At 49.1% G+C, this 21,826-nt stretch overlaps 1 protein-coding gene across 9 annotated transcripts in view; it reads left to right on the top strand.

Annotated features, from left to right (window-relative positions):
* The window catches only part of TBC1D1 (TBC1 domain family member 1), a 239,342-nt gene that overhangs the window by 213,342 nt on the left and 4,174 nt on the right, over window positions 1-21,826 (top strand). For 8 of the 9 annotated variants that reach the window (XM_049709615.1, XM_049709609.1, XM_049709612.1 and 5 more), the window contains 4 exons: window positions 4,317-4,561; window positions 6,600-6,759; window positions 14,265-14,434; window positions 21,618-21,791. In XM_049709615.1, coding sequence (XP_049565572.1) covers window positions 4,317-4,561; window positions 6,600-6,759; window positions 14,265-14,434; window positions 21,618-21,791 — 749 coding nt within the window. Of the gene's footprint in view, window positions 1-2,839; window positions 2,955-4,316; window positions 4,562-6,599; window positions 6,760-14,264; window positions 14,435-21,617; window positions 21,792-21,826 lie in introns of those variants that run through there. The other variant, XM_049709616.1, reaches the window with a different exon arrangement.

Raw genomic sequence — 21,826 nt, 5'->3', positions numbered from 1 at the left:
GGAACGGGGAGGCGCCTCGTCTCTCGAGCAGTTTTAAAAACGCTAAGGTGGAAACGGTGTCTTGGGTACCTTTGCAGTTGCCACCAGTGGAGAACTTGTGGAGGCAGGCTGTAGCCATGGTGACAGAAGGCCTTCTCTCTTGTCAGCAGCCCCAGGTGGGGACATCCTTTCCTGCCTGCTCCGCCCCCAGCGGCCTCCGTCTCTGGCTCTGCTGACAGCAGGGCTCCTGGGCAACCCCGTGGGCTCCCGGCCCTGCCGCTTCCAGGGCACATGGTCCTGCTTCCAGAACATCCACCCTGGCTGCCGCCACCCCGGGGCTCCCCAGTCTGTGTTCTGGGCCCACCGGGTTCCTCCCAGCTGTGTGAGGTGCGAGCCGGATCAGGCAGTACCAAGGCTTTTCTGTCCAGCCACACAGCACTTCGTCAGGGTAGATTTCGTAAATGTCCCTCTTCAGGTCTGAGTTGAAATGTCATCTCTGGGAAGCTGTCCCTGATATAGCCTCTTCTCCCACCTTCAGGTTGGGTTAGGTGCCTCTGCTAAGCCTTGTCCCACCCTCTACACTCCCCTCAGCGTACTTATCACATTTACCATTATGACAATTATCATTAATGTTTAAAGCTAGTACTTAACTTTACCTTGGACCAAATGTTGGGTGGAGTTACTTAAAAATCTTTTCTTTAATCCTCACAACACAATCAGGGAGGTGTTGTTCTATCCTTGTTTGGAGCTGAGAATATTGAAATGCAGAGAGGTTAAGTCACTTGTCCAAAGTAACACGGCTGGTGTGCCACTGAACAGTGTGACTCTAGGCCTGTGCTTGTAACCCCCCCCTCCACTGTCCCTTAGTTATGTGGCAGTGCCTTTTTATTGCCTTTCTCCCCAGTAGGATGCAGCCCTCCCTCTGTGGGCTGGACTGGGGCCATTTGCCATTGTACCCTAGCTCCTAGGACAGAACCTGTCACATAGTAGATGCTTACTAAATCTCTTGATGTTGACTGTGAGGCCCCGCACTGGCATCCCAGTCTCACGTGACCCTCACGGCAGCCTTGGAAAACTGGCCCTGTATCCTCTTTAAGAAATGAGAAAAGTCTCTGAAGCGCAGCGAGGTCAGGTGTTGACCGTGGTCACACAGCTGAGTGCCAGGACCTAAACCCCCTCCGGCTCTGTGCTGCAGTAGGCCCCTCCATCCCTGAGGCCCTCTGCCCAGGAGCCCCATGCGTTCCTAGGAGATGGCTGGCTGGGTGCAGGGTGATGCTGACAGGCCGTGATTGCGCCTTGGGGACAGTGAAAATGTGAGGCCTGGGGCTGGAGCCCATTTGGCCCGCTGACCCTACGGAAGCAGTTTTGTGAATTGGCAGTAGCAGTGTTTGCTCATGTGGTGAGTAACAGAAAAAGTGACATGTTCCTATCATGTGAAATGAAGAAAAAAATAAATTTCGGGTAGGAGGTTGAAAGGGAGGAAGGAGCACACGTGGTCTCTGCCCCCACCCGGGATGGGAGGAGGAGGTGGGGACGAAGTTTCCTCCTAACTCCTCTCTTCTCTCAGTTTTCTTTCAGTAAATATTCCTCATTGTTCCACGCGCAGGACTGGGCCTCTGCCTCCCGTAGCTCAGATGCAGTTACTCTTCTGCAGAGGGAGGAAAAGGCCACGTCAGCAGCACAACGGGCTCGGGGCGGGGCTGTCCCCCGGGGACCTGTGTTTGCGCAGCCACCTTCAGGCACCGCCCTGCCCAGGGGCCAGCGGCTGCCACTCCTCTAGTTGGCCTGGAGTCTGCAAGAGGCGAGATTCGGCCTTTCCTCCTTCCCAGGCGGGGCCAGGCTGCACTCACGTCCTCTCTGTCCCTGCCGTCTCCCACCCTCACCCTCTGCAACCCCGAAGGCCAGCTGCAGCCCCACGCCACACCCCGACTGCGCCAGCCTTGTCTCTGCACCTCACTTCTTTCCCAGTCACGGCCCCCAGTTCGGATGCCTTCTCAGTGCCCTCCCAAGGTCCCAAAGAAGCTCTGTTTCCAGCAGTGCGTTTCCCAGGTGACATCGGTGCGTCTCTCCAGGCTTCCTCCAGGGCCAGCCTTCCCTCCTCCCTTGAACTGGGAGAGCCGAATATTGGCCCAGGTCCAGCGGTGGACCAGGTGCCCTGCCTGCCAGGCTCTGGCTCTGCTGGGTTCACGGAGGCCTCGCCTAGAAGTTCCTCCAAACTTTGCCCGTTGCTTCCCCCTCACCTCTCACCAAGGTGGTATTTGCCAAGTCAGTTGTTTTGTCTGCACTTTTTAATTTAGTCTACAGTGTGACTCACTTAAGGCCCAGCAGAGGTGTGTAGGGCAGAGCAAAAACAAATCATGTTTCAGTTTTTCTTAAAAAAGTGACATCCGTATCCTGGCCAGAAGAACAGAGTGCTTATTGGTTGGAGGTATTTGGGGTTTGCAAGGATTTTTGTTTTCCTGGCTTTTCCTTTACTTTTCTGAAATTAGCTGTTAATCTAATCAGGTTTGCAATATGTTTTCCTCCAAGGAGTGAGAATAATAGACTTTGTAGTTGGGCAGTGTTTTACAGTTTGTGAACCATATTCTCTAGCTTTGCTGGATTTCAGCTTTACACGGTCCTGTATGAACTTGGACACATTATTTCCACTTCAGAGGTGATGTGGTTTGCCCAAGTTACCGGCCACTACTCAGTGGCAGAAAGTTCTAGAACCTTGCTCTTCTCAGTCTCTGAATATCATGTTCCCTCTAGGACACACTGTATGGCTTTTCTGTGTCTTGGCTTTGTCCACTGCAGACCAACACAGCCTTCCCCTCCTCTGGTTAGGTGGAGAAACGCTGTCAGAGCTGGCCCCATTGAGGCAGGAGGAGACAGTGTACCTGATGACACTTAGCAAGTCATGCTGGGGCCTTAGTTCCGGAACCTGCCCCACCCTCTAGGTGTGGTTCCAGCGCATCCATTTGTGCTGCCCTCAGGTAATTGTAACTCTTCTCTTCTCTGGCTCTCCATCCTGGGTGGACAATCTGTATTGCCCAGTATCCTGCCTTCTGGCTGTGCCTCCCATCTGGTCGTGGCCGCATGAAAGGCCATGGGGGAGGGGACACTGAACAGCGAGCTAGAGACCCCCTTCGGGCTCCAGGTCACCCTCCACCCTGTCAGCTGCTGCTCTCCTGGGTATCCCGTTGTCAGTGCCTCCCCTGGGACGCTGTCCGGCCTCTCCCACGATAGGCAGGTTGGCCGGGACACTGGAACAGGTCCAGAAATGGAGGGACACCATTGAATCAGAGAGCAGACTTAGAAACTGCTCCCTACGGCTTTCCAGCAGTGGGGTGACTTGTGCAGGGGGCGTTTAGGAAGGTTTGTTGCGGGGAGAGGTAGAGTAGCGAGAGAGAAATGAACCCAGGACAAGAAATCAGGCAAAGACTATTGCTGCCCTCCTAAGTCAAGTTCAGATAAACTGATCTGGATTGATCCAGTGCTTTCTCACGGGGCTGAGGAAGAACACACGAATGTATCCTCCTCCCTTTGCTGAGAGCACATAATTAAGGTGAATGTTCCCCTCGTGGCCTCCATGCACTTCTGCCTCTGCTGATCCAGACAAGGCCGTAATTCTCACCTGGGTCCAGTCGTGGCCCCGGCTGAGCGCCTCTTTAATCAGGCATTTTTCTGCTCCCTAGAAACACACTTCCCCATCAGTCACATTCCAAAAGGAGAGGGGGAGGTGGGATTTGACAGGTATCAACCACACATGCCTCCTGGACAGAAGAAGTCTTTTTAAACTTTGTCTGAGTACCAGCTTTTTGTGAAAATCGGGATGTCGAGAGCGTTTTATTTTAACCTCTTGCTGAGAGGTCATTGTTTTGTATAAAAGAAAACACCTACTGCTCCCCACTGTGTTTCAAAGCACTGCCTATGGTTTAAAAGAGGAGAAATGTGCGTTTGGTGTGAAACACCTGCAGGGAAACGAGCAGTCTGGGCAGAGTTGATCGGGGCGTGTGCTGGAGTGGGGTTGGGTAGAGAACCACAGCTGACCGCTCCTCTGGACACTAGACTCCTGTTTAGAGGATAGACACTCTTCTTCCTGTTTTAGATGGAAGTCCAGGTATCTGCAGGCCCGAAGGCAGTTCTCATTTCTTTCACCTGAAAGCATGATTAATTGCTGAGTTTTTAATTGCAAGCATTATTCCAAGAACAACCAGCTGACCTTGTTTATAGAGCTGATTGATGATGTGATCCCACTTGGAAAGATCTGTCGCTTTAACCTAAAGCACATCAGATTTCTGGTTCAGTAGGCTTTCTTTTTTTCAAAATACAACAAATGTGTTTTGTTTTCACAGGGCGAACCTTTCCAACACATCCATACTTCTCTGCTCAGCTAGGAGCGGGGCAGCTGTCACTTTACAACATTTTGAAGGCCTACTCACTTCTAGACCAGGAAGTAGGCTATTGCCAAGGTCTCAGCTTTGTAGCTGGCATTCTGCTGCTTCATATGGGCGAAGAAGAGGCATTCAACATGCTCAAGTTTCTGATGTTTGACATGGGTCTGCGGAAACAGTATCGGCCAGACATGATTATTTTACAGGTAGAGAGCGTTCCTTAAGTCTTTGATAAAGATGAACTCTAAAATGTTTATGATCCCTTTCCAGGTATATCTCAGGAACTGTCCCACCATCAGTTAACACTGTAACATCTGTCACTGCTGAGAACTTACTCTGTGCTAGGCCTTACACCAAATGTTGCATGTGCACTTACCTCCTCAAACTTCAGGAAGACATTGTTGATCAGCTCAATTTAGAGATGGGAAAGCTAAGGCTCAGAGAGGTTATGTAATTTGAGCAGGTCACACAGCTAGCAGGTGGCAGAGCTGGGATTTAAACCTAGGCCTGTCTGACTCCGGAGCGCCCTCCCTTTTACCCTTTGTCATACCACCTTCAGGTGGTCTGATTCCTACCTCCCAGTGTATTTGCTCCTTCCTCTGCCGGGTATCCCATCCCTACCCCTCAACCCCTGCCATCCCATGTCCAGCTCAGATATCACCTGTTCACGCAGGCGCCGTGTCCCCCCCTCTTCCACCCACCCTGGCTCGCTGTGTCACGTGATCCTGTCTCATTCCTTTTGCATAACACACTTACTGCCTGAAATTATCTTGTTTCCTTATTTATTTACTTGTTTATTTTCTGGCTCTCCTTAGCGTATATCATGAGAGGGCAGGGGTCTTACCTGTCTTGGGGCTGAGTCCCTAGTTCCTAGGCTAGTGCCTGGGATGAAGTGGGTACCTCGTCCGTATTTGTTGAATGAATGAGTGACAGGTGGCAGGTCATGTCAGAAGAAAACCCCGTACAACAGTGTGTTCCATTGCTGCTACCACCGCCTTTCAGAGGTGGGGAGAACTCTGGATCCTGCTTTGAGGATATTCCTAAATGTTGGAATATGTGTTTACGTGTTTGTTTACCAGCAAGATACTCTGATTTCAGAGCCTTAGAAAGTGTACGTTAGAGCCAAGGACTCTTCCAGAGCATTGAACAACATGGCTAGAAATCCTTTCACCTCCACCTGTGTGTGTGGACCGCGTGAACATAAATCCCATAGAAGGAAGCCATCCCGTTCACTAGGAGATTTGGGCCTACATAACACGTGCCACACATGCTGTCAGGTTCTTCCTACATAATCCCGTTAGCGTATTTAATGTAGGTGCGCCTGCCATCGAAGAGAGTGGAATTTTTCAGATTTGTATAGTATAGTATACAACAGTATATACTGATACAGTATATTACACAAGTCGTGTGTAGTATAGTATACACACGGCTGTGTTTGGGCTGGTGGCCTAGAGATTAGATTTCTTTTTGATACGAAAGAGCCACAGCTGGTACCTGAGAGAACTATGTTGTCTGGCCTCCCGGAAACAGTTTTTCCGTTATGGGCAGTACATATCCGGCTGTAGCGCCCTCTCCAGGTCACTGTTCCTCTGGGGTCGCGCCAGGGACTGCTCAGTCGGGGCTGGCTCTAGGCCAGCTGTGAGCCCCGGGACCCTCATGGGCTTCCTGCCAGGGCCGCATCACTCTGAGGGAGTCCCCTGAGCTCACGTCCAGCCCAGTTGGAAAAGGTTTCTGCATCTCGAGATAAACGCTGGTCAGCTTATTTTAACTTTCCTGTGTTGTAAACCTGAAGAAGTCACACTTGTCCTGCCTCTTGAGTGGTTTGGGGGGCGTTCACCGGGAACTTAAGGAACAGATACAGTAGCATCCTTCTGCAGAATCTGTGCTCTCCCTTCGCTGTTGGCGAGAGGCTGCCTTTTTACTTCAGATTCCCCTGGCTTTGGGTTTTGCTAAGAATGTGCGTTTATGAAATGCTGCCTCAGGATAGATGCGTAGCTTCTCCCAGCCAAGGAGCGCGAGGGAACAGTAAGAAGAAAGGCCGTGGCCGGAGGAGCCCCGCCGTGAGCGCCCCGGGCCCAGCCCAGCCCCTGCCTGGCCACAGCAGCCCCAGCGAGCACTCGCTGGATGACGGAGGGCGAGAGCAGGGGGGTCTCAGGAGCCACGAAGAGAGTTCCGTGGTCCTTCCGCCTCCGAGTGGGGTGGATGCTGATCTCCCACGGTGACTCTGTGTGCGTGTCCCTGCAGATCCAGATGTACCAGCTCTCGAGGCTGCTCCACGACTACCACCGAGACCTGTACAATCACCTGGAGGAGCACGAGATCGGCCCCAGCCTCTACGCCGCGCCCTGGTTCCTCACAGTGTTCGCCTCGCAGTTCCCCCTGGGGTTCGTAGCCAGAGTCTTTGGTGAGTGTGTGTGAGTCTGTTCGCCAGGACCCGCGTCCTCGAGTTAGAGGGGAACCGTGTGTCGTCGCTCCGTGGTGACTCTTCTCATTTTTATACCTGGGTCTTCTGCAGAAAACAGGGTGGTATTTGTCATTCTCAGTTTAGTGAGTGAGGATCAGGCTTCGGGAGTTTCAGGACCTGCTTAACTTCTGATGGTCAGGGCCTCCCCTCGATGCCTTCTTGTGGGCTTAGATCCGCTTCCCTCCCCCCAGGCTCCCCCTGGAGCAGACTTGCTGCCGGCTGGGCCGAGGAGCCTGGCACGGGGCCCAGAGATGTTTCTCCCGAGCCGTCTCCCTCGACCTCCGTGGCCCGGGCCTTGCTCGCTGAGCTCCCTAAGACTTCTCCCCCCGGAGTCCCGGGCCACTGCTCTTTCTGGGTCTCGCCTGCATCTTCTCCTCTCGCCCTGCTTCCCCTACCTGTGGCTCTTCGCTTCCTCTGCCGGCGTGCTCTCGAAGGCACCTCTGTGTCGCCGACCCACGGTCCGTCCTCACGCGCCCCCTGCGTCATCTTCCCACTGCTGTGCCCCCGTAACTGAGGGTGGGTCACATTTCAAACCATCTCCCGTTTACTTGATTTACTTTTCGAGAAGATTGTCTCTGTCAGAGTTTTAAATGAATGTTCACGTGCAAAGTCTCAAAACTGCCTTGTCAATTAGACTTCAATTTAAAAAACTAAAAATTAAAAAAGTGTAAAAGGCTGCCTTGACCTGGCAGGGATAGGAGCCGAGTGACATGCTGTGAGCAGTCAGCTCTTGTACAGTGTGCTTCCCCTGCTTCGGGATGAACTAATAATTCTGACAATTCAGGTTCTTTTTATCTTTTTACTGTGGAGGAAGAGGTTATTAAAAAATTGATTGTCATCACATACCAAGTGGTTTTAAAGTACCATTTATGTTGAGTCACTTGATAGCTTAAAAACCTGTATTCTTATACTTCTTTAGATTCGTTTTTAGAATTAGAGACCATCTTAAAAGGATTGTTCACAAAAGAGAGAGTCACTTTAGGCAGCTTTGGGCAGGCCACTTGTATATCTAGATTCTAGAAATCCTAAAATTTGCTTTTTTTAAAAAAATAAATTTATTCTAGGCTGCATTGGGTCTTTGCTGCTGTGCGCGGGCTTTCTCTAGTTGTGGTGAGCGGGGGTTACTCTTTGTTGTGGTGCGCGGGCTTCTCACTGTGGTGGCTTCTCTTGTTGCGGAGCACAGGGTCTAGGCGCGTGGGCTTCAGTAGTTGTGGCGTGCAGGCTCTAGAGCGCAGGCTCAGCAGTTGTGGTGCACGGGCTTAGTTGCTCCGTGGCATGTGGGATCTTCCCGGACCAGGGCCCGAACCCATAGTCCCCTGCATCAGCAGGTGGATTCTCAACCACTACGCCACCTAGGAAGCCCGCCTAAAATTTGCTTTTTAAGTGGGCAGTGAGTCGTCTTCTCTGCTCCTCTTCCCCCCACACCAAAGTACTAGATTTTTATTATCATTTACTTCTGTCCACAAGAACTTTTAAGGAATTTACCATTTGGCTTTACTAGGAGAATCTAGGTTCTTAAAATATTTACTACTCTCCCCATTTTTGCATAGCTACCTCCCCAAATTGATTTTTTTTTTTTTTTTTTTGCGATACGCGGGCCTCTCACTGTTGTGGCCTCTCCTGTTGCGGAGCACAGGCTCCAGACGCGCAGGCTCAGCGGCCATGGCTCATGGGTCCAGCCGCTCCGCGGCGTGTGGGATCTTCCCAGAGCGGGTCACGAACCCGCGTCCCCTGCATCGGCAGGCGGGCTCTCAACCACTGCGCCACCAGGGAAGCCCCCCAAATTGATTTTTATTTTCCGTCCCTAAAAAAAAGAAAATAAGCACTGAAAATAATTGATACTAAACACTCTTTCCCTGGTTAAACAAATCATTAGTGAGATTCATGAAGGTTTTATACCATAGTTTTTTTAAAAAGTCCTCAAAATTACCTGCTTAGTTTACCAAAAAAGAGTCACAGAAACTACAAGATGTTTAGCTGTAGGCTTCAGTCTTTCTTGCCAAACATTTCTGTGTTTCTTACTTTTCTTACTCTGGAAATGAAAAGAAAATCATTAGTCTGCTTCACTTTTTCTCCTGATTCTTTACTGTGTTTTTTTCGAAAGGGTAATGGAGAGCAGTGAAGATTGAAAGGGGGAGGAGGGAGTGTTATTAGATGGTTTGAAAACAGCTCAAGCATTGAATTACACTGTTTGTGAAGAAAACTCTACAGAGGGGGCTGAGCAGGAAGGGCCGAAGGGTCAGCGCCGAGTGTCACTGCCCCGGCCGCAGGCACGGAAGCTGCTGCTGCCCAGAGTTCTGGGCTCTAGGGCCGTAAAGCTCTGGGGGAAGAGCTCTTTCCTCACTGCAGAAGTGGGTAAGAGGCATTAACAGCAATCAGACAGACAAAATCTGCTTTGGAAATGACAGCGCTTGTGTTGCAGAATATTCAGAACTCTCTGAAGCTCATCCTCATGACGTCGTAAGTAAAGCTGAAGCCAGTGAAAGCAGGGTCTTCTTCTCGATATTATGTAGTCAGAGGTGGGTCTTGGAGTTTCTTGTACATTATGCATAACGATGCCAGTCTCTGTGAGTCCTGGAGCCCACAGACCCCCGCTGCACTGGGTGGGTTCGTGTCTAGCTGGCTAAGGGCTCAGGGCTCCTGAGATTATAGGCAGGAAGTGGGGACTCAAGACAGCGCTGTGTTGTGAGGTCATTCCATCTATCAGTAGTTAAAAGTGAACCATTTTATTGGTAAGGTCCATAGAAAAGATAGGTTTTTTTAAAAACCATTTCTGTGTTTAGCATCGGTGACTTAGCTCCGCATTGGTGGGTAGCTTCGTTTTAAATCCCAAAGCCTGCCGTTCATACATATACTGTAGGCTTTTTTGGCCTGGGGTCCATTTCATTATAGGCCCTTAGGCCTGGATCAAACCTGAAAACAGGTGGACTTCTGTTAACTATTCACTATTTTATATGTAAGTAACGCAGTCAGCATAGCTCATATATAGATTAATAGCTTACCTCGAACTAAGTATACGCTACTTGGAGGGACAGCTGCCAGTGATGCCCGTGCCTCGACCTTTACATGGTAATTAACCACCCTCTTCTGGATGTCAGGCGTCACATAGTGTAAAATCGCCGCCTCCTGTAGTTTTCCGGTCTGGGTGTAGAGGGGTCCTGGGAGAGATGCTTGTTCTGTTCACCTCCTGATGTCTGCCTTTGGGGGAAGAAAGTCTGAAAAATAGGACCTGCCTTGCTCCTGCTGGAGGTGGTGGCTGTGCTGTTATTAGGCTCCTGACGTTTTCTATAGGAGGTGCTGCCAAGTAGCTGAGAGAGGAGGTAGAATCTAAAGATCAGGGTTTGGCCAAACACAGAAGCCACCTGTAATGTGGGGAGGGGTTCCGAGAGGCTTCAGGACTAAACTAGCCTGGGGAAACAAGACTGTTTGGGTGGCCAGGGAGAAGGGCTCTTCCGGGTAACGCGATACAGCGGTAATGAAGTGAGTCTTTGCCCAGTCTGCGCTGTCATCCTACCACAAGGCTGTCAGCATCCTTCATCTCTCTCCTGCCTGTTCCTGGTGAAATGTGGGGATATCACAGCTGGAGGACCGCAGCCTCCCAGAGAAAGTTCAGGAGAGGGCTGGCCCGCGACAGAGACAAATGTAGCTGGAAAAGGGATGTAGGCTAAGTTCACCTCCTGGCCGTGTGCTTTGCCTTGGTCATTTCCCCCCATAGGAAAATGGGGCACTTCTAATGTCGTGGGGAGTTTCAGGTAGAGTTCCCATACACGTTACCATGATAGCAGGGTTGCCGAAGTGTCTTCAAAGCAAAGTAGTTATTTGGGACGTTCTCAGCAAACAATTTGCAAAGTGGTGGAGTCAGCTGAATTTAAGGTTCCCTCTACTGCCTGCCTGATGAACCCCTTTGCCTGTTTCTAGGTGGGCTTAAAAAAGGAGAGAAGGAAAGTCGGCCACAGCATTGTGAGCTGGGCTCCTGCCGCGCTGCTGAAAGACTTAGCAGCTCACTTCCTTGTGCAGTGATTTTCAAATGAGGGAAGTCAACTCACTTTTCCAAGGAGACTATTGTTTAAAATAAATTTTTTTAATTCTAGTATGTAAATGTATAGGGATTGGGAAATGGGCAAAAAAGACAGTAATTGGGTTGGGGCAGTGGGTTTATAGGTAACCTTTTTCTTTACTATTATTTAAAAATTACTTAATTTTTAAAACTTGCAGAGGGAGAAAAAGGTGTGCTAATTGTCTCTGAGGGATACAGATGCTGCCCCTAAGTGTAGTCAGATAAATGTAGGAGCCCCTTCTTCTCAGCAAAGCTTTGAGGGGTCCTTCCTTCAATCCTTCAGACACATTCCTCAATCATGTCCCGAAAGGCAGTCCTTATTTGAAGCCTCCTTAGTCTAACAGAAGCTTCTGGGGCTGAGCTCTCCCAGCCTCACTCGTGCAGACCACTGGCCGGCTTGTCGTCAGAAGGATGGGCACCTGGGGCGGGCCTCCAGGAGTGCTGGTGAGTCAGGCATCTTGCCGCTGGCAGCATGCACAGGGGCGTCTGCTGCTGGGAATCAGCATGGTCTTGTCAGTGGCTCTTAAAAGGTGGCTTTTCTCCATCTAAAGTTAACTAGCCCTTCCTTGCAAGGCTCAGACCCATAACCGGGGTCTCACTGGTATCATCTCCCAACCAAGGAATACGCTGACCTACTCAGGAACGAGGAAGAGAAGGCCTTCTGTGCCCCTGGTGTGTGCTCGCTGGTAAAGGTAGAATGGCCTGGCCCCATGACCAGGGCTCCTGCCTTACCTACTCTTGCGGGCTCCTGCACACGCTGTGTGCTTTCACACCTCTGCATTTCCACCTTCTTTTTCCTTCTGCGCAGAGTATTACTCCCTGACTTCTTGACTGGGGAGTTTCTGTTGGTTCTTTAAGGCTGGGTTCGGCAGCCACCTTTCCTTGGGGCATTTTCTTCCCTTTTGCATTCTGTTTTGTTTTGGTTTTAAGATAACCAAAAAAGAGTTAAAGAAAAAAACCACCTCTCCAGGTTTCCCTTTGTTTTCTTCCTACAGTTTGGAAAAGTTCAGAATCACAGGAAGCACTCTACTAGTCAGTGGATTTGTTATAAAAACCAAGATCCTAAAGGAAGAAAACTTGGAAGACCGTTGTTAATCTTAAGACTGCTGATGTGGATTGTGTATTTGATTGTGCTCATAAAAGTTCCCCAGTTGTTATTTATTTTAGCCTGCTTAGCTGTGGGACTATATCTAAATTTAAGGTACTTGCCCCAGAGACTGAAGATTCTGAGCTATATAGCACGTCATGGGTCTGGTAGTGCAGTCCACTCCCCAGGATCCCTGCAAAGAGTGCCTTGACATTGATTCTGATAGATGCCATCAGTTTTTATTCAGCTATAAATGTTCATATATTGAAAGGAAGTCTTACTGTCTAAACCAAAGAAACTTCAAATTTACTTTGTTTTTGGAAATGTCATTTCTGTTTAAAAATATGTCTTAGTTATAGCGCAATCTTATTTTATTTTATTTGAAAATATTTTTTTTTTGCCTGCGTTGGGTCTTCATTGCTGCGCAAGGGCTTTTCTCTAGTTGCGGAGAGTGGGGGCTACTCTTCGTTGCGGTGCACGGGCTTCTCACTGCGGTGCCTTCTCTTGTTGTGGAGCACGGGCTCTAGGCGCGCGGGCTTCAGTAGTTGTGGCTCGTGGGCTCTAGAGTGCAGGCTCAGTAGCTGTGGCACACGGGCTTAGTTGCTCTGTGGCATGTGGGATCTTCCCGGACCAGGGCTCGAACCCGTGTCGCCTGCATTGGCAGGCGGATTCTTAACCACTGCACCACCAGGGAAGCCCCTGTAGCGCAGTTTTAGATCTTTATGTTTTCTGTAGTGGTGAATTGCATGGGTAGACTGCATGTTTTTTAAATCAGACATTTCACAGGACTATTCTTCCATAGCACTGCCTCGATACATGTACTCCTCCCCCTAAGAAGTTCAGATTTCAAAGATGTGATCTGTTCTCCAGTTTATCTTACCAGCCCCTACAGAGGAGGCAGCATCTGTCCTTTTCAGTTGCGTGGAGCTGCCCTGAACCAGGAGCAGTGTGAAGTTGAGGGAGCAGTGTGGCACTGGGCTCTCTGGGGGCAGCTGCCTGCAGGGCTGCACCCAGCCGGGTGCCAGGTCTGCTCACGTGATGGTCTCGCAGCATCTCCGGGGCTGACCCAGCCAGCCGGTGCTTGGATGTCTCCCTTATGCCATCCACAAACCACCCTGGGACACGTCCAGCCTGAGCTCAGTGGCTTGTTTCTTAATGGCTTTCACTTCTCATCCCCCTAAACCACCCAGAGAGGCACAGGCTGGGAATTCTCCCTCTCACCTGCTTCTGTCCTCCTTGACTTGATGGAAAGTACAGCTTCTTTGTCCCTTCCATTCTCCTGCAGCACCCCCAGAAAAAAAAAGAGAATATTGACAGTTGCCTCTAATTAGATTTATGCTCCCATCTTTTAAAATTACATTTCTTCTTACATTATTATTCCAGTTGTTAGGTAACTTTCCCAAATTTAGTCACCCAACATTTAGTTATTAGGGCTGTGCTTGAGCCCCAGGACATTGGAGTCTCTTTCTGAATGGCTTCCACTCTGGGGAAGGTGGAGCCAGGGCTGGGCTGGGCCGGGCCGGGCCGGGCCGGGCCGGGCCGGGCCGGGCTGGGCTGGGCTGGGCTGGGGGCCCACTTGCCCTCCCTCTCCCTGTGCACCGTAGGTGTGGGGATTGTTAACATTCACCAACCATTCTAAGGGAAAAAATGGCAAGAACTAGAAAATAACCCTGATAGAGTTCTTTGAATTCTTCAGAGGGAAAAAATTTTTTATTCCATTATTATGCTAAAATTCAGTATACTTGTTAAGTGTTTAATAATGTACTTTTGCAATGGTGCAGGCTTTTTACAGTTTTTAGAGATCTTTTAATTCAACCCCTTATTTCAAAGCAGAGGAAACAGAGGCATTTTCTTCACTTACAGCAGCAGAAATTAGGATAGACTATTTATACACATCTTTGTTTTACTCATAAAAATATATGTTTTACTAATAACTCCTTTGAAATCCAGAGAATTCCTGAAAATGTAGACTAATGAAAAGTTTTCTTTTTCACAGTTTCAACTTTGGAGGTATGTTTGAATTTAATATATTTTTGGAGTGAAAAACAGATTTATCTGAACCTGTGACAAAATTTTAGCAGTAGTTTAGTATATATAATATATGTATATTTACATATATATTTACATATTTACTTGTTATTTGCTATATTGTCTTGACAGCCCTGTCTGAAATACCAGGATCTTATAATTTGGGGTTGCATTTCCCACAGTCCTGCTCTTCGATGTGTGTGAAGGGGAATGGAGTGCCATTTCATCAGAATCTGGTCCGGCTTAACTTTCTGCTTTTCTGTGTTTTCCCAGATATGATCTTTCTTCAGGGATCAGAGGTCATATTTAAAGTGGCTTTAAGTCTGTTGGGAAGCCATAAGCCCTTGATTCTGCAACATGAAAACCTAGAAACTATAGTTGACTTTATAAAAAGCACGCTGCCCAACCTGGGCTTGGTGCAGATGGAAAAGACCATCAGTCAGGTATGGTTCAGTCCGGACCTTCCAAATGTGCCAGCGATTCTGGATATGCAGAAGCTGAATTTCCTTTTTTTTTTTTTTTGAGAAGGAGCTGTTTCCTACCACTTTGTGTCCTGAGCAGCAATGCTCAGCTCGTGGGAGGCACATCTCGAATGCCTGTTCCGTGATCAGATGTGTGTCTGTATGTGCTGAGAGTGTGTAGGTGTGATAACCAGCACAAACTATCGGTAGTTTCTTACAATTAAAAGGCGTTTGTCACCCCTCGGCGTTTGTTCTTCTGAAATACATTTTTATTCAACGTAGGCTTTTGTAAAATGAGTGCTTTGATTTTTGTGCTGAAATGGCATTAACTGGAATTTTCTAAAAATTTAACTTGTTGCTATGAAGTTGTGATAAAGAGTGTATATTCTGTAACTTTGTTCTGGAGAGCGCGTGTGTGTGTGTTTTATGGAGTTCAGTCCCGCATTCATCTGCGGTTCTAGTCCCTCTGATTTCTGTATGCAATAGGACTGCACTGCATGTATCACTCTCTCAAATGTTAGGGGTTGAGGGTGAGGTGATCCTGGAATTGCAGCTCGACCAGTTGTTAATGGCCTGGCTTAGGAGTGGGAGCAGAGTTTGACTCTGTATCAGGAAGAATTTTCCAGTAATGATTGCTGACCATGCAGGACTCAGCTGCCTGGCGGGGGGTGAGATCACCCTTGGAAGTGTCCGGAGGCTGGATGGCGAGTGCTCCAGAAGGTGCCCAATGCAGAGATCCCACAGACTCAGCAGTCGGGGCCTCTCATTAGCCTAGAACTTACCTCACCTGCGAATGTAATGAAAACATAGAGCAATTGGGTAAAAGCAAATAGTGAAATAAAGCCGTGATTTTTTTTTTTTGCGGTATGCGGGCCTCTCACCGTTGTGGCCTCTCCCGTTGCGGAGCACAGGCTCCGGACGCGCAGGCTCAGCCGCCATGGCTCACGGGCCCAGCCGCTCCGCGGCATGTGGGATCTTCCCGGACCGGGGCACGAACCCTTGTCCCCTGCCTCGGCAGGTGGACTCTCAACCACTGCGCCACCAGGGAAGCCCAAAGCCGTGTTTTAAAAAATCCTTCTTCTGAGGGTTTCTGGTAGTCTGAGGGTGGTGGGTTGCACCCAGTTGCAGCAGTTTGTGGTTCATTTGCTGCGCCTCCTTAGGTGCTGAGCCCAGAAAAGGAGGCAAGTCTGGGCTGGAAGAGGGAGACGGTTTTGCCTGGGTGCCGCTTTGGGTCTCTGCACATTTCATTTGCCTACGTGAAGGAGCAGCTCTTTTCGTCTCTGCACTTTCTTCTTCAGTTAATTGAGAGGCTTTTACTTCCCTGGCGCCTTCCTCTCAGTGTGAACAGCTCTGGCTTGTTGACGCCCTGCTTTTTGCCAGGTTCTTTGTGACTCTGCATATGCACACATGGTTTCATTCAGTCATGACTGAATTCCTGAGAGGACAAGTGGTTTTAACCCACGAGCAACCTGGGGTTCAAAGTGGTTGATTAGCTGGCCCACAGTCATGCTACCGAGAAGTGGGAAAGTAGGGTTTCAGACTCAGGCCCTCTCACTTCAAACGCTTTCGCAGCTACTCAGCTCCACCAAGTGCCTGCGGGTGTCGTTTAATCAGAGGTTTTCTGTACTGTACCTGTGTATTAAGACTGAATTCTCCACCCTTTGATTCTTTACTTTCTGACATTTCCACGCATTTCCTCCCTTTTAGAGCTTTCATTGCACATACCTATGTTTTCTGGCTGCAGGGGAGAATGCAAGAGCCTTGGTTCCCTAAAGACAAGTCTGTGCCCGTGAGCGCCCTGACCTGCCGCCTGGGGCCTGGCTAGAAGGCAGGCAGCCTCACCCATGTGGTTACCCTCTGGGTATGGAGCCCCAGAAAAAAAAAGACCGCTTTTCCTCCCCTCGTCTGTGAAGGATACCTACTGAGGGTGTGAAGGTGCTCTTTAATGTTGGGAGGATAGAAATGGACACAGTGTGGAGAGAGGACAGTTGTGTGTGTGCCTCAGTTGTTTGAGGCATCCGTTTTGAACTTGGCATGCTTTATTCCATTGGCTCCTTAACAACTCTGGGGCCCGGAGGGAGTAAACGCCCAGCACCCTGTACGAGGTGGCAGAGCCCAGAGTGTAACGTGCTCTGGGGCACCAGAGCCCATCCTGTGTAGAAAAGGAGCGTGTAACCAGTAACTGCAAGAGTGGTGGGAGCTCCAGTGGTGCTGTGCAGGGGCTGCAGGAGCGGGCTGTGCAGGGAGTGAGCAGTGAGTGGGGATTGGGGACCGGGGAGCTGAGGGAGTTGAGTTCAGCTGGGCCTTTTCTGCAGAGGGCCAGGGAGGAAGTGTTTCAGGCTTTGTGGACCGTAAAGTCACGTGAGGTCAGCTCAGCCTCTGCAGCATGAAGGCCACCAGAGCCAGTATTTGTCGGAATGAAGCGGCTGTGTTGCAGTAAAGCTTTATTTGCAAAGCATGTGGCGGGACAGCCTTGGTCCACGGGCTGTAGTCAGCTAACCCCCCATTATAGTACATGCAAAGGCACGGGAGCAAGAGAGAAGTTCTAGGTGCCGGTTCAGCTTTCCCCGGGGTGGGGGGGCGGGAGGTGCGGGGATTGGAAGTAGGGACACAGCATCTGAATCTGAGGTCCAGTTTTTCAGCCTGCCGCCACAGGTCTCACTGGGAAACAAGACTCAATGCCAGGCAGCTCTCCGCCCTCCTTCCCTCCAACGTGTTCCATCTGGAACTTGACCTCTGCAGGCTGTCAAGCTTTCTGCCTGCTCGCTGCCCCCTCCCATCCCCTCCCTGCAGAGGGTGCTCTAGTCTCAAGTTCTACTCAGAGCAGGGAGGCCTGAGGGGCAGCGTGATTTCTCTGCAGCCTTGGAGAGCCCACAGGGTGGAAGTGACATTGTGTTCTTTGCGTGCTGCTGTCCTGTGTGTGGAAGGATGGAGCTGGGCTGGATCTCTGTGATAGCCAGGCTCCATTTCATTAAATACCGTCTCCGTGGAAGCCTCAGCTCGAGCCGCTGGGACACAGTCTGCATCCAGGGTGGGGAGAGTCCCCAAGGACAGGGCCCTGGAGCTCCCGCTCAGCGCAGCCAGGCTGGGAGCCGCCACCGAGGGGCAGGCCCAGAGTTGACAGAGTCCAGGGCGTGGAGACAAGGGTCTCTGAGGCTCTGTGGTAGCTCCTCAGCGTGACTTAACTGTCAGTTGAACGTGAGCCGTAAAAATCGCCTCACAAGAAGGGGGAAGCCCTGGGAATAAACAGAAAGGAAGAGGAGGGAGGTCAGGGGTGTCGTCTCATCACAGCGAGTGCCGTGTGCCTGTGCAGCCTCAGGTCAGTGTAAGGAGAGAGCAGGTGAAGGGGGGCTTTGGAGGACGGGGCAAATAGCCTATTTTCAGCATCCTTTGGGCCCTGCTCCAAGTGCGGTCCCAGACCAGCACCATCACATAGGAACTTACGCAGAATCTGGGCCCCCCACTCCAGACCCGCTGAGTCAGAATCTGCATTTCAGCAAGATGCCCAGGAGATATGTGCGCGCGCGCGCGCGCGCGCACGCACGCACGCACACACACACACACGCACGTTGGAAAGCTCTGCTGTGGGCGACTTCATTGTAAGCACACCAGACAAGTCTGTGTTCTAGTTGAGCTTGTAGGAGAGAAACCAGAATCTTAACAACGTTCCTTTGTTCAAAAGATGCTCTTCAGAACCACAGTGGTGAGACTGCCCCTTCTGCCTCGGGAGGAGCCCTTACTGCTTGAGCAGCTTGCACTATTGAAAATTAGTTTTTTAAAAGGCCAGTCAGTGCCGTACCAAGAGGGTGGGGTACGGCAGGGAGGAGTACTTTACTACTGACATTGTTTAGAATTGCTTGCATGTGGTGATAATAAAAACCAGACCAACTTTTAGTTGGGTTTATTTTTGTTTTTAAATTCACCACAGACACTGCACCCCCTTATTTTTGATACCCAGGCAGAGGCTCCCCCATCCAGCTCTTGGTATGCCACTGAGACCACCAGGCTGGGGGGACGGGTCTGGGGGTGGGGAGGGTGGAAAGTATGTGACTAGTTCTGCAGCCATCAGGGTTGATGGCTTCATTACAGAGTGTCCACAGACAGCAAAGAGAAACACAAGTCTCCAAGAGCAGGCGCGCCAAGAACAGAAACGAATTCTCTAAAGGAGGAGACTCGTCTAGCAAGCAGATATCTGGGAAAATATTTAGCTTCGTGCATAATTTAAATTTAAATAACATATAATGCTTTACCTTCCTAGAATAACAAAATGAAACATTTTAATCCCAATACCCAGTGCCAAGGGTATACTGTATCAGGCACATTCTTACGTTGCTAATGGCATTGTATGTGGATTATTCCCGTTTGGGAAGCAATTTGGCAATATGTATCACGAGCCAGTAAAATATTTGTACCCTTTGACTCAGTAATCCCATTTCTTGGAATGTATGCTTAGGAAATAATCCAAAATATGGGAAAAGCCGTACATATGAGGATGTTTAAAGTTGTTTATAACAAAAACTTACAAGTAACTGGATATCCAGCATTTGATGACCGGATTAACATGGTTATTGATACGTCGAGTTGGTAGAATACCATGAAGCCATGTATAATTATGGTTAGGAAGAATATACAGCAACGTGAGAAAGCGTCATTTGAGGACCAGGGCGCTCCTGTCACCGCCAGCCATATGCTGCCATGGTCGGGAATAAATTCCCAGGCACGACTGCAAGGGCTGTGTGTGTGTTTTGGCAGCCAGGAGGGTAATGATGCAGTTAAGCAGAGATGATTGTGACCCAGGATGGTTCCTGGGGATTAACGTAGGCCTCCGCGAGCACTCCGCTCTGTGCACGGTTGAGAGCCATTAACCATACCGCTCATCAATCTGGATCAAAGGCCAGAGGTTTTGTCCCCAGGTTTTCCAGGTTAGGAGCTCATTTGAAAACCTCTGTGGAAGAAAAAATGTGTGTGACATTTATCCCGCACTGTGTTTATAATTACACACTAATGCCACAGCAATCTCGGTTTTAATGTGTGTGGTCTTTACTCTGAGCTGTTCAGAAGTTCCATGGTGTGACATCCTTTGTCATTTTGCTGCAGCACAAGGTTGGATGGGAGGGGTTTTGTGACAGCTGTGTGGAAGCAGATCCCTTAGCTAAGTTAGGGCACCAACTCAGCTTGCCGGGCCTGTGTCTCGTGATTCCCCACAGCTATGCTGTCAGGTAGGTGTTACCACCTCCATGTGGTGGAGGCCAGGAACTGAGGCCAGGAAAGGTCAAGTAGCTTGCTCAGGGTCATTCAGGGAGTCGCCAGCCGAGCCCCCATTCAAGGGCTGACTGAAAGCTTCTGAGTCAGTTTTCTTGACTGTAGAATAGAGATGATAATCCCTGCCAGCTCACGGTCGCTCTGAGGGACAGCAGAGAATCAGATCAACGCAGTCAACTGCACACACAAACACGCACGCGCGTCACAAATACAATGTGTATTACTTTTTTGGCCTATAGTGACTTTTGTGCCTAATTAGTATTAGCCATTGAATTAAATTGAAAACCAGGAAGCTGAAAAATTAATCTCAAGGAAGAGAAAATAAGATGGGAAGAGAAAATAAGATGGGAAGAGAAAGTAAGATTTCTGGGAATGGTGAGAAAGTAAACATGGTTTTTGAAAATTGATTTCAGGAAAGATGGGACTCATTCGTGTTTGAATGCTAACAGGGTACCATCAAAGGCAGTGAGTTTTTCATTGATTTTAACTGTGTTGGAATTTCTTTCTTAAGGAGATGCTGTGAAGAGTTAGTTTCTGCCCTTATAAAGACTCATTTCATTCTTTAGATGTGTGTTCTGATCTGGCTTTTTTAATGTGGTGACTGAATTCTCAGATCCACACTGGGACGTCACGCCTGGGGCTTCACGCCTGGGGCAGCAGCAGCCTCTGTCTTCTGACCCTCATCGTCCCAGCTTCCATCCAGCTCACTTCACTCATCAAGAGAAAGTACAGATATGAACAGCTCACTCACTTCTGCGCTTTGGGGTTGTTTTTCACACGAGTGGTTTTTTTTTCATGACTGTTACTATTATGGAAAGGAAGGCAGCTCAGGCATTGTTTTGTATTCACTCATCTACACGAGTGGTTTTTTTTTTCATGACTGTTACTATTATGGAAAGGAAGGCAACTCAGGCATTGTTTTGTATTCACTCATCTATGTGGGTGACATTTGGGTTTTGGCTCATTTCTGCATATTTTGTGTGCAGAATAGGGTTTTTTAGTAAACAGTTCCATACTTAGCTGTTCTTGTAACTCTGAAAATCCAACTGAACTATCATTAAACTTTGACCTGGTGACTGAGCAAATGGGGTTGTGATTCTTCTGTTTTGTTTTATTCTCTCTTTGACCCATAGTTGTGAATCTAATCTAATAGAATTTTCAGAGAAAAATGATCTAAGTACTGAAATAAGAAGTAAAAATAAACTCATATAAGCATTTTAAAAAAGAAGGTTTTGGCTTTTGAAAAATGAGTATCAGAGACCTACACTTGCTGTTACCTTTGGTTTATTTCCAAATGCTTCTTTTTTTTAATTTATTATATTATTTATTTAATTTATTTTTGGCTGCATTGGGTCTTGGTTGTGGCACACGAGATCTTTGTTGTGGCACACGGGATCTTTCGTTGTGGCGCATGGGCTCTTCATTGTGGTGCGTGGGCTTCTCTCTAGCTGTGGCGTGCGGGTTTTCTCTCTCTAGTTGTGGCGCATGGACTCCAGAGCGCGTGGGCTTCTGTAGTTTGCGTCACACAGCCTCCCTAGTTGAGCCGTGCCAGCTCAGTAGTTGAGGTGGGCGGGCTTAGTTGCCCCGTGGCTGTGGGACCTTATTTCCCCAACCAGGGATCAGACCCACATCCCCTGCATTGTAAGGCAGATTCTTTACCCCTGGACCACCAGGGAAGTCCCTTAAATGCTTCTTAAATCCTCTCTTCCCAAGTAAAATTATTCCCTTCTCAGTGCAGAGAGTTTTCCTTGTTTATCACTGATAGTATCAGTCACAGAGCAGGTGCTTCGTGGACACCCGTCGACGTGGTCGTGTGTGTGTGTGTGTGTGTGTGTGTGTGTGTGTGTGTGTGTGTGTGATTTTTCTCATTTTCCGTGCCTGATGACTTTTCTGTGTGTCACAGGTGTTTGTGATGGACATCTCTAAACAGTTACAAGCTTATGAAGTTGAGTACCACGTGCTTCAGGAAGAACTTATCGATCCCTCTCCTCTCAGTGACAACCAAAGAATGGACAGATTAGAGAAAACCAACAGCAGCTTACGCAAACAGAACCTTGACCTCCTTGAACAACTGCAGGTAGGGCATATTTACAAGGTAGCCTCCCGAACCTT

Source organism: Orcinus orca, chromosome 4, assembly GCF_937001465.1.
Source record: "Orcinus orca chromosome 4, mOrcOrc1.1, whole genome shotgun sequence".
Lineage (NCBI taxonomy): Eukaryota > Metazoa > Chordata > Mammalia > Artiodactyla > Delphinidae > Orcinus > Orcinus orca.
Note: the sequence above shows the minus strand (reverse complement) of the source record. Positions and strands in the feature narration are given on the sequence as shown.